Source organism: Copadichromis virginalis, linkage group LG7 (genome assembly GCF_057382275.1).
Source record: "Copadichromis virginalis isolate Kocher_CV1m ecotype Utaka linkage group LG7, C_Virginalis_male_GT1.1, whole genome shotgun sequence".
In the NCBI taxonomy this organism is placed as follows: domain Eukaryota; kingdom Metazoa; phylum Chordata; class Actinopteri; order Cichliformes; family Cichlidae; genus Copadichromis; species Copadichromis virginalis.
The window spans coordinates 23,756,560-23,768,696 of record NC_140624.1 but is presented as its reverse complement, the minus strand read 5'-3'; the positions used below and the strand labels follow the sequence as shown (position 1 = coordinate 23,768,696).

At 38.9% G+C, this 12,137-nt stretch overlaps 1 protein-coding gene across 7 annotated transcripts in view; it reads left to right on the top strand.

Annotated features, from left to right (window-relative positions):
- kif21a (kinesin family member 21A) overlaps positions 1 to 12,137 on the top strand; it is a 56,822-nt gene that overhangs the window by 8,908 nt on the left and 35,777 nt on the right. For all 7 annotated transcript variants that reach the window (XM_085462600.1, XM_085462598.1, XM_085462604.1 and 4 more), the window contains exon 2: positions 11,140 to 11,362. In XM_085462600.1, coding sequence (XP_085318726.1) covers positions 11,140 to 11,362 — 223 coding nt within the window. The remainder of the gene's footprint in view (positions 1 to 11,139; positions 11,363 to 12,137) is intronic.

The following is a 12,137-nucleotide window of genomic DNA, read 5'->3' as shown; positions in this document are numbered from 1 at the left end:
TGGCATCATATGGCAGCTGTTTGACTCAATCTGCATATTCATGAGGTGTTAGTCTTTCACTTTTTTTTTGCTGCAGATTTAAACACTAAACGTGGACAATGCCTTTGTTAAATCTTTCTGTGTTGATTGGTCACCCACTGTGAAATAAAGTCTTGTATTTGAGAGCTGTAAATAGTTAAGTGCAGAGTCAAAGTGCCTTCCACTCTGTATTGAATGGTGTGTTTACCTAACCTGTTATCTTCTATCTGGCCTGAAAACTGCAGATGGTGGCTGGCTGTAACACACACAGTTTTTAGGGCTAGCCTTTGTGTCGCTGACCCATGTTTGACACAGAAATGAGATTCCTATGTCAACAACACATGGTTCAGTGACACTGCAGTCTAGGCCTAACTCTGCCTCTATCACAGAGGAGTGTGCTATCTCAGGGTACATTTTCTCCTTATTTTGTTGGTTAATTGGGGGTAAAACATTTTTAATCACAAGTTTTTGTTTAACAAAAAATACAAAAAAATTATTGTGTGTTTAAACCTGTTTTAACAGACTCGTATTAAAATAATGTGATGTGTAGAATCCTTGTCTGCTTTCCCTGTATGCTGATATGTTGTCAGTACAAACAATGGCAACAATAACATGGGCCTGGATTCTGGAGCATGGACCTTAGATTCCATATTTAATATTTAATTAGCGTAATTTCGTCTTCTGATTGTAAGTTATCTTTTTTAGAATCTGTTATGAGATGTTTGCGGTCATTACTTAACCAGACCCACATTAATGATGTCAGAGTTTATTTGCTGTGTGTGATGATCCACATTGAATTAGACACCTCGTATTAGATTCAGCATGTCTGTTGTGTCAGTGTTTCCAGTCCTGAAAAGGATGACTCATTCAAAGCAACACCGGAATATCTACAAATAAAGCCTGACAACCAGATTAGAAGAAGAGGCTTTAAAATTACTCCTGTGCCATCATTTTTTTTTTTTTTAATTAAAGCAGTAATTAAAAGGGAACATTTCTCTGGCTATGCTCTCACCACATATAGTTTGACACATTTTGCACTTCAGTAAGATCTGTCGTGGTAGGTGTGAATGGAGCAATTCAAAAGTATCAGCAGAGAGGAGAGGTGACTGAAGATTTTGTGCCTTGGCCCTTGGACCAGTGATTAGTTTTTGGAAAATCTGTGTTATGCTAGATGCCGGTGATGTGTATAACATAATTCTCCATAATCTTTGGCTAACTTTGGCTAAAATTTGCTGGATATTCACTGAAATTAGTCTAAAGGTTGTTAGATGGAACTGAGAGTTAAATTACTTTACAATATATTTAACCATTGCAATTCCCTAGCTGAGGCCTTCTGTTTCCTAACCTTTCCCTCTGGTTACGATGGGGCAGTCTGCTGTCTGACCCTTGACCTGCAGGAAGCAGCAAAGTTGTTATCAGCATGCCACAGGGATTTGGCATGCCCTCATTTGTTTTCATAAGCACGGTTTCTGAAAAATGAGTGGGATATCAACACATATCCAAAACCTTATTAGAGGAATCATGATAATAAAGGAAAATTGGGAGCAGGGCAAGGTCAGATTTCACACGTCACGCAGACTGTAAACCAGTCAATGTGCCCCGACAGAGGCATGGGCGTGTGCCTTGTTTTTGCAAGTGCTGACCTTGTGCAAAGTATGTGGTGAATTTGTTTTTTCTTGCTTTACAGCATGCTTAAGTGTATCAACACAAGCCAGCAGCTTCATTATAAATATCGTAAACATTTCAAAATTAGATCAGTTGTATGTTTTGTGAATCACTATGGCAAAGAGCTTTATATTTTTTATTCCTCATAGTCCTAAGATGGCATTTGCAGCAGTTGGTATCAAAAGCATTGTTTGTGTATGTTTGTGCATTTATCTATAATTTCAGTCCAGAATCAATCCAATTCTATCTTTTTATTAAAGTTTTTAGCATTTGTGCAAAAGATTTGTGAAGCTGGAAGCTGGGGTGTGATCATTCTCATGCCCAGTCTCTTTTACCTGTTCCAGGATTAAGTTGCACCATGAGGTGAGAAGTCTGTTGCCAAAATAAGCTTTGTTTATGTTGAAGTGATTAGGAAAAAATTAAGGGCTTTTCCACGGGTTGTGAGAACCTTGCCCTTCCTTTAGGGTTTGTGCAGCCCTACCTCTAAATAAACAATGTGAAAAAAGTTGAATGTGCACTTACTCTTTATTGGAATTCATATGATCATTTCAGTATCAAACAAATATTGAGATGTGCGCATATTAGCATCTCTTTCTTCTCTTTGAATAGATCTGTGATCCTAAATAACCAAATATTGAAATGAAGAAACTAATTTGTTTTCATTAGAAGAGATCAAAAGCTCAGATACTAAGCGTTTGGTGTTTGTTAAAATTGTCTTACATTGTGATTTAATCTTTCTTCTGTAAGTGTTTCTTATGCCTGATTTTATTGTGATGGCAAGTTTCATTTATCTGTAAAAATTCCTTCCTTTCCTAAATTGAGAAATGTGTTTTACTGATTACCAAAGCTATTAGTACTTAAACTGAATCTAGAAAAGATGTACGTAGAGGTGTGAAAAACTTGTTTCAAATTGTTATATTGAATGTTCATTTGCTCTGACTGATATGTAACCGGTCTGTATAAGAATACATTTATGTAGAGTTTGTAAATATTTTTTTATGTGTGCAAGTATCAGTGAAGCACATGGTACTAAGATAAACCTGGTAGTACTTTACCTGTTTGAACTACATCACAGTGGATTGTATTGGAAATAGTTGGGCCTTTTTTATAGTATGTCTGTATAGTGTGTGTGGGTATGACTTTGGAAACATGGTGGAGGACAAGGGAGTCCTCCACCATGGGACTCTTCAAAAAACGTTACAATTATCGTACTACTGTAGTACGATAATTGTAACGCTTTTTGAAAAATGAAAATTCCTTATTTTATTATTTTCTGTTTTTATCCTCATAAACATATTTAGATAAAATGTAGGAGTCAGGCCAGTAAATTTAAACAGAAGCCAGCCTTTTGTCTCAACTTAGCTTTGGGCTAATTCATGCATCACACCATAATAAAATACACTTAATTTCCCATCAGCAACTCCTTGTGGAATTAATGCTTTCTTACTTTGGGCTTGGCTGAGTTTTAAAAGTTGAAATAGGGAAAATGATCCCAGTGGTCGGTAGACTGGTATTTCTCATGCTTGGGCTACAGTGGTGAGGATGAATAGGACTTAACTAATGTGTCACAAAATCAAGAAAACTCAAATGTACCAATTTGTAATTTCTTAATATCTTTCTAAAAATAATTTTTTGCTTTTCTAGTTTTACCCCTTTCAGTGTAACAGTACATTTTAAATGTATTTGGTAGCATTAAAGATAAAAATGTATATTTTAGTATGAAAAATATAATTCCATTTAAAGAGCTTGCATATACTGGTGGATTAACAATTACAGGTATGTATGTATGTATGTATGTATGTATGTATAATTTTTTTTTTTTTTTTTTTTTTTTTTAATTAACAGTACTGTTAAATTAGGGCAGTTGTGTCATAAACCTTATATTTGGTGGTGGCCTAATACATTTCTTGAGCACTGTAGACAGAGAAAATATTCTTGCCTAATTTCTTGGGCCGGTAGCAATTTAACCTCATCCTCAAGTCTTTGATGACTGCCACGAGATGCTGAGTCTCTTTCTGTTGCCCCTCCTCCTGGCATCTTTCGGTCGACCAGACCAGCATTATATCCTGCTGTGATCGGATTATGACTTTAATTCTTTGCCTCTATTACTGGTCACCATGGCAACCCCCACCACCCACCAGCCCTTTATTGTCATGCGTAGTCCAGAATGTATATGTATGTATGTGTGTGTGTGTGTGTGTGTGTGTATATGTGTGTATATATATATATATATATATATATATATATATATATATATATATATATATATATATATATATATATATATATTTTTTTTTTATTTTTTTTCCCCCTCCTCTCTGGCCTAGTATTATGTCTAAAGTAGATGCTGCTCTCAGCTCTTTGTCTGGTGCTGTAGGTGGTCCCGTCAGGCTGAATGGGCAGAGCATGAAAGCACTTCTGGAGTTTTTTGATGGTAAAAATGCACTTTCTCATTGTACTGTGGGACTCTTTAAAACGATTCTCCAAATAGAAGCTGCCCAGGACCTTTTTCAAGCATTTATCGTGCATTGTTACGGTAGTTTTCTTTAAATGCTTTGTTTGGTTACCACCTCCTTCATTTGAGGTGGTAAGCCAACATGCCTACAGTAGGCATAAAGTGAAAAAGATGGAATGTAACATCCACTGCTGCCTACCAATGTCTCATTTCTGCAGTGAAGTCTCTCTCGCAGGTTTTTAATTTTGGTGAAGGCCAGATATAATTGCTGCTCCAGCTGCGTTAAAAATATCTTTAAATATGTAGTCAGCCTCTCAATTTCCCTGCACAAACCAGCAGAGCTTTAGCTTTAATCCCTGTACTGCAGAGTTGATTACTTGCATGTAAGTGTAATAATATGCAACCTCTGCCAGCATGCAGCATGTTTACACGGAGAAAATGCTTGTAGCTAACTCAAATGGTAAGATTTAATTGATAACAACGTCATTGTGGATTGGTTCATTTGTTTAGCTGTCCATGTGCAAAAAGTTAGGCCTACACAGGTTTTCAGCATCATCATCTTTTAGTTTACACACAATATAGAAACGGTTAACTGATGAACTTTAAAATTGCTGGTAGGCTTTTTGAATTGTACAAAATATCTGGTTTGGTAAGAGCTTCACCATGAAACCCTTTTCTATAAAGTAGAAGGAAAGTAACATAAATCTGCACAAGCACGAAACAAAGAGCTTTACACACATCTCCACTTAAGCAAGACAATGCATGAAAGGTAGTGTATTTGCAGATTTTGAGAATTACCTGGTTTGCTTTAAATCTTTGGGTTCAGGTGATTTTTGCTATTGTCATAGAAAGGCCTACACACATACAAGTGTATTTCTAAATGACAGCAAAGAGCTTCAAAGGAATTCAATTTGTGTTCCTGTTATTTTCAACTTGCCTGGCTAGTTCTGAGCTTGCTTAGAGAAGGTGGACCCCACCCTGGTGGTGCAGGAGTGATATTTCAGAGCTGATAAAGGAAGCTAATGAAAACTGTCTCAAAGCAATTCAATGTTAAACTAACCAGTGCTTCATTACTCTGTTTACAACCATAAGAAGGCATGTAGCCACCAGCCTACAGCGGCTTGAAGCAATCAAAGTGTGTGACAAAGACAGTCTTCCCCCCCCCCCCCCCCCGCTACCACTTTTGTCCTCTGCACGTCCTGCTTTTCCCAGCCATTCACACAGGCATAATTGTCTCCTCTGTGAAGGACATGGAAGCTTTGACGAGCCCAGTTGCAGGTGACATCATCTGAAGCAGCTACACTGCTGTCCTCAGCAAATCTCCATATAAAATTCTGGCCTGTTCACTCACCCATCTACAACAACCATTGTGAGGGTGTTTTAGTTTTATCTTAGCTTTGACCTTTGTCTGTGTTTGAATTACTAAGGATTACTGTGTTTTTCCTCAAAAACTAAGATGGAGTGTGCATTTGAGAAATAAGATTACTAAAAGGAAATGGGACCATTAAAAAATGACCACTAATCCTTGCATAAAGTTGTGCAGGAATTGCATGAATTTAATACCATTTATCTCATTTAAACTTTTTTTTTCAGACAGCCAAAATTAAAACTTAAGGTTTTGGTGAAAGTGAAATGACTTTGTGGAGTCCTACACAGGCAGACAATTACACATTTATGCACTCCATCCCTCCTTTTAAAGAAAGGTGATATGCAGCACCTTTAATGATTTATTAAGTAGCAGTGAAAATGTGATTTGGTGGCAGTTCCAGGGATTCGGGGTGTGGTAGCAGGTTTGGGCGTGATCCAGTATTCATAGCTGAATGCTGGCAGCGTGTGAATGTGTGGAAGTATAAATGTAATCATTCAGTCATACAGTTCAGTATACGTTAGTGAAGCTGTCTTTCAGGTGGATCCAACTGTCATATTGAAGTCTAATACTTGCCAAATAAACTCATATGATCTAAGAATTTAATCAAACTGTTTGCCAGAGAGAGTGTGATTTGTATGTGATCCTTGAATTAGAATAACTTATAAGGCATACTTTTATGTTTGTGGCTGATCTCAAGCCACATACATAAAACACGTTTAGGTAAAATGACAGTCCCCATCCTGGCCACTGTATTCAAGACAGTGGTCTAGGTGAGTGACATGGCAGCTTCCACAAACCAGTGCCCGCTCCTGTATATTTTTAAAGGATGAATGTGTAATCAGTGCTTAGTGTATATTTATTAGTCCAACATTTTTTTTTCTATTAAATATCCTCAGAAATTAATGCAGAAGCATGGTGTGAAAAACTAAATACAGACTGTGATTCAGTAGCTTGCAGGACCTTTAGCAGCAATAATATGATGTAAATTGCTGTAAGACTATCAGTCTGTTATCTGTGGAGGCCTTTTGGGCCACTCATCTTTATATCTTCAGATCTCAGCTGCAGGCATTCTTTTATGCTCAGCTCTCAAGGTCTATAGTAGTTTAGTTGGGTTTTTAATTGGACCTTTGAAAAACCTTGGTGGTCACCGCAACGATTGGGGGACATGTGACTACAAAATAAGTTCAAATCATCACCCTTCTACCACTGTGCTTGATATGTTGGTGGGTATGAGGTGTTTGTGCTGATGTGCTGTGTTTGGTTTTCTCTAAATGTCCCGCTGTGCATCATGGTCAAACATCTCCACTTTGGTGTCTTTTATCCGAAGGACAAATTTCCAAAAGTCTTGGGGTTTAAGGTGCAACTTTGCAAACTGCAGCTGACTTTTCTCCAAGCAATATTTCCAAAAAAGCAATACTTGTTCAGTCTTTTGTAAATTGTACTCTCTCCAACTTTAACATTTTAAATGTTAACTGAAGTCTGAAGAATCTGATCTGGAGCTCTTGGGTTTTTGGTCATTCTGTGAGCACTGAGCTTATGATGATTTTCCTGGGACACCTCTCCTGAATATTTACCGCTTTTAAATCCTCTTTCTTGCTGCAGAATAATAGACTTCAGATTGGTGGAAATGGCTTTAATAACTATTCCCAGATTTATGGGCAGCAACAGAAACATCTTTAAGATCATTGCTGGTGTCTTGTGATAACATGCAACCGAGTGCTCCACACGAGCAAACTGCCAAAACATCTTTCACAGAAGAGGTCACACTTGCTGATCTCTTGATTAAGTGCGTTTAATGAGAAACAATCTAGAGCTACCCTCTTAACTCCTATTGAAGCAGTAAGGTTAATAAGTTCTTAATGTCAAATTCACCTACACAAAAATAGCACAATCACAGTAATATACTGTATATCTGGGACTATAAGCAGTAAAACAACAAAAAAGTTCTTTTTTTGTTTTAATTACCTGTTATTGCTAAGATGGTGGCTAGTTATTTGTTCTAATACACAAGTTTGAATATAATTCTGAAAAAAAAATTGAACATAACTGTGTATAATATTAATGCTGAAATCCTGATGGCGCAGATGAAATGCAGAGTTAATTTAGGAAATGTCATCAGATTCCCAGGGTATTCAGAGAGACAGGATTACACACCCAATTAGTGAGTTAAATTATCTGCAACAAAGATACCCCCCACCCACCCCGTGTGGCCTTGGAAACATGTAATTGGTTAAATACGGTAAATTTGACACGGAATTTAATCGATTTTCTGACTAGGATTACATATTGTGCATTAAGACAGCAACATGACATGAATACAATAGAGCACGAGCTTTAACTCTGAAAGGTAGCACGGGCTGGTGCACTCTTGCTTACACAGGGTTTGTATTTTGAGCATGGATGACATGCAGCAACACCAGCTTCTGTATCTCAGTTGCTCTTCTGAGGCAGATTTTTAAAAACATATTTACACTTAGGCTAACTGGGACAATTACATATCTGTAGAGTAAATAGGATTTGCAACTTTCAGGCTACATTTCAGTTACTTTCTACGTACTGTGCAGACAAACTGTGCAGTTAAAGCAGAACCTCATAATCTCCTGAAGCCACACACTGCTCCGGCTGCTCCTGCTATGTGGATCCATGACAGTTCTGTTTTAACCGCTTGGGTTTGTGACGTACAATGGATCCTCCTCTACTGCGTCAAATGGTGACCAGAGGAGAAGACAAAGTGCAGCCAAAACTGTCTGCTGAGGCTTTTTTGGTGTTCCCAAAATACCTCTGCACGTCAGTGCACTCTCAGCAGACACACAATGGCACGTGTCACAAAACGGTGAATGTGACACTGATCTGAGGCACCACACTCAGGCTTGACTGTTGTGGACTCTTCCACAAAAACGCTGTTTGGTCTGTGGGTTGTAGAAGGAGCATTTTTCATGCAGCTTATTGAAATTCAGAGTACTCACAGATTTTTTTTAAAAGTCTTTTTTCATGTATTTCAGTGCTATGCACTAGGATCTCAAAAAAATTCTGTGGCTACAAACAAAATCAGTCGCCTGAAAACTGATGCAGTAAGAAATCTGAGAACCTGAGAAGCTTTAATCAAAACAGTCAAATGAAAAAGCGTCCCAGCAAGCGAAGCATCTTTTGCCTGTGTACACATCTGTGACCATTTTGTTCATTATTCACCAACATTGCATGACCTTCTTACAGGACATTACCTCTCCTCCCTCGCCTCCATCTGGCCGTGTAATCCTGGTGTCAGTGCTGGGATCCACTGTCACACAGGCGGACACAATGGTTGCACTGTAGTCCCTTCACAGTATTGTTTTCCCCCGAACTCAGAGGCACAATAAGGCCCTTATCCACTCAGGACTGGCAAGCCTGCTGTCAGGTGCTTTTCTCCCAAGCTTGTTCGTGAGCTGAACCCATGAAGAGAATTTGTCTAAAGAACCGCTTGGAAAAAGTGTCTCTTTTGGTCCATATTGAACATGCGCAGAACATAGACTGAAATTACTTGGGTTTTTTTATGTTGTAGAAGCTGAAACCTTACATAAGAACATCAGATTCTGACTGATAAGCCCAGAAATTATTTAGTGAAAAATATGAGCATGTTAAAAGGAGACGTCTGGTAGAGCCTTACTCATATAATGTGAAACGTGTGTATATATGAAACATAAACAGGTTTGCCAAACATTTCAACTTTCATTTCTCATGTATTTATTTACTCTTGCAGTTGAAGAGCATTTCCCTTAAACCTCCTTTTCTTTTTACATTTTTATTATCAGCCATTAAAAAGTTGTCTGAAATGGAAAAATGGCAAACATATCAGATTTAGGGATCACATTTGGAGGGTTGTCTTTAATCCTATTTTCATCTATCTATCATTTATCCAGCCATTTTCAGCAGCTGGATAGTGTAGTGGTAAGACTGCACACCTTTGGGGTGGGGACCCCCCCCCCCCAGTATCCAGTAAGGGTCCTGGCTAGACCCCCATGTTAAAAACCAAACCCTGGAATGGCGTGGCCACGTCTGCAGCCTGTCCACAGCTCGGACACAAAACATTTCACTGCATGTTGTATGTGTGTGTAATCATTGTGTATGTGACGAATAAAGCTTGGTTGTTGTTGTTTTTAATTCATAATTATAGTTCTTTTTTTCAGTAAAATAGCCCTATTTCTTAGAATTGTCTCAAAACCAATGGAAGAAAGTTTCTCCAAGATTAGATGGTCAAGATCAGTACTTATTCTATGTTGGGCTGTAAGTAACAGTTTCCCACTACGATGGTTTAAAAGAGAAATTCCTCTCTCGCCCTGCGAGGCGGTTTTTATCCTTCAAGCTCGGGTCCTCTACCCAGAGGCCTCGGAGCTTGAGGGTCCTGTGCAGTATCTTTGCGATTCCTAGAACTGCCACTTGCCCTGCTCAGGTCCTCCACTGCACCGAGGGCTCCGAATACCGCTTGGACCACGGTTGCCTTCACCTTCCACATCTTGAGTTCTTCTCTCAGCCCTTGACATTTCTTGAGCTTCTCCTGTTCGTTCTTCTTGATGTTGCTGTCATTCGGTATAGCTTCTTTGCTTAGCATTTTAACAGCGCCCTGTTATCAATCAACCGACCTGCCTGCCTACATACCAAACTGACTGACTGACCAACCATTAAATAAGTGCTGCCGTTTGTGTTTGTCCTTGAATTCACGCCCTCTGTGGATATGTGGTGTGTGTGCTGTACTGTTCTTTCAACAAAGAAAGAAATGCTCATTTTAAATGCACAATGAGCACACACAGTGCTACTGTCTACCTTGTCTTACTCTTCCACACTCGCATTACTCTAGTTAATCCCTGCCAGATTTCAGTTGGCCAAAACCACAGCAGTTCTGTCATGCGCTCACACAGACACACTAAAGCACAGATTTACCCAGCTGGCATATTTTACAGATCAAAATACTGGGTCACAATAGGATCCAGAGTGTTGACCCTGTCCCTGCAGATCCACACATCTATCGCTGATGTGATTATGTTTAATCCACTATGTCCCTGTGATCTACCTATTGAAAAAGAACAACGTGTGGCTTGTGCACAGATTTAAGATGAATTTTGGTTAAGATGAACAGTTTGAACCACAGCTTTTGCATGCCTTTTTTTAATGTCATGCAGATGTGTGTTGTTAATGAGAAGGTGCCATAATATCCCTGTACAGCACTTTGATCTTCTGTTTACTTTCTTGTGTAGCATGATTGTGCTAACCTATACAGAAGTGCAGAACTAATTACTCTCTTCAACCTCAAGTGGTCTTGGCAGATGGCTGCCCTGAGGCTGGTTCTGCATAAAGGAGAGATGGTTTTCTGGAGACATCTCTCCTTCTGGAGATTTGTGATGAATGTTTTTCTAATTGGTCATATTACAGTGACCTGCAACCCAGGTGAGACATGGTGCTGAAAGAATCCTGGCCTAGAAGGGTCAGAATTTGTGTGACGATGTAATGCATCCCTTTCACATTTCTGATGGCTTTTTTTTTCTCTTTGTATTAACTGAAAGGAGCATTTTGCCCGAGTCATATAGAACTTTTAGCACTATTGTACACAGAAACAAGGAAACCTGGCAGAGCCTAATCACTGTTTCTGGATTTTCTGCAGGATTCGTCCTCAGCTGGCCAGGGAGAAGATTGAGGGATGTCACATCTGTACGTATGTGATGCCTGGAGAGCCTCAGGTGATCCTGGGGAAAGACAAGGCCTTCACCTATGACTTTGTGTTTGACATGGACTCGCAGCAGGAGACCATCTACGGTACCTGCACAGAGAAGCTGATCGAAGGCTGTTTCGAGGGCTACAATGCCACTGTGTTTGCATATGGACAGGCAAGTCTTTGTCCTTGGTGTCAAAACTGCAGCACTGCTGGTGTTCCTGGTCCCTGGTCTTTTATGCACAATACTCTCTTGTTAACTAATATATTTGGCTGTTAAAATCTGCATTTGAAATCATGTGAGCTCCTCTGACCCTCTTTATCTGACTTATAATCTTGCAAGTTGATACTCTGAAAAAAAAAAGGCCTGTTTCCACTGCTCAAAAACTGATTTGTGCTCATTTGTGCATCTGCATCATAACTGGAAAAAGTGCAGTAAAATAGACATTTTTCTATGATTTGCAGTTAAAAAAAAAATCTTATTCATCTTATACTGGTTCTTTACGCTGGTCTTTTTATTTAAAGATTTGGCCATGTTTACTGTTTACATTCATCACAAATGACAAACTAAGAAAAGGAAAAGCAGAATATTTCCATTGCATTGAGTATTTGCCACTGATGTTTACATAATCACTGCCAGCGATACTGCCATTATAAAGCTTTGTAAGGTATTGATAACTTTGTTTTATTCCTTAGCCATAAAAGGCTGATGGGGGTACTGTTGTCACCCCGCTGGCAGGCGGGTGGCGGGGACACCCAAATTTGCAAAGTGCAATAACTGGAGAATCTGCGAATATGGGATTTTGAAATTGATACCATAGGAGCATCTGCTAAAAGTGTTGGACAAGATTAAATCCCAGTGGCCTTGACAACAAGGTCAAATATCAAGTTTTCTGAAAATCTTGTGAATGCAATAAAACGAGAACATGGTGACGAAGGATTTTGAAATT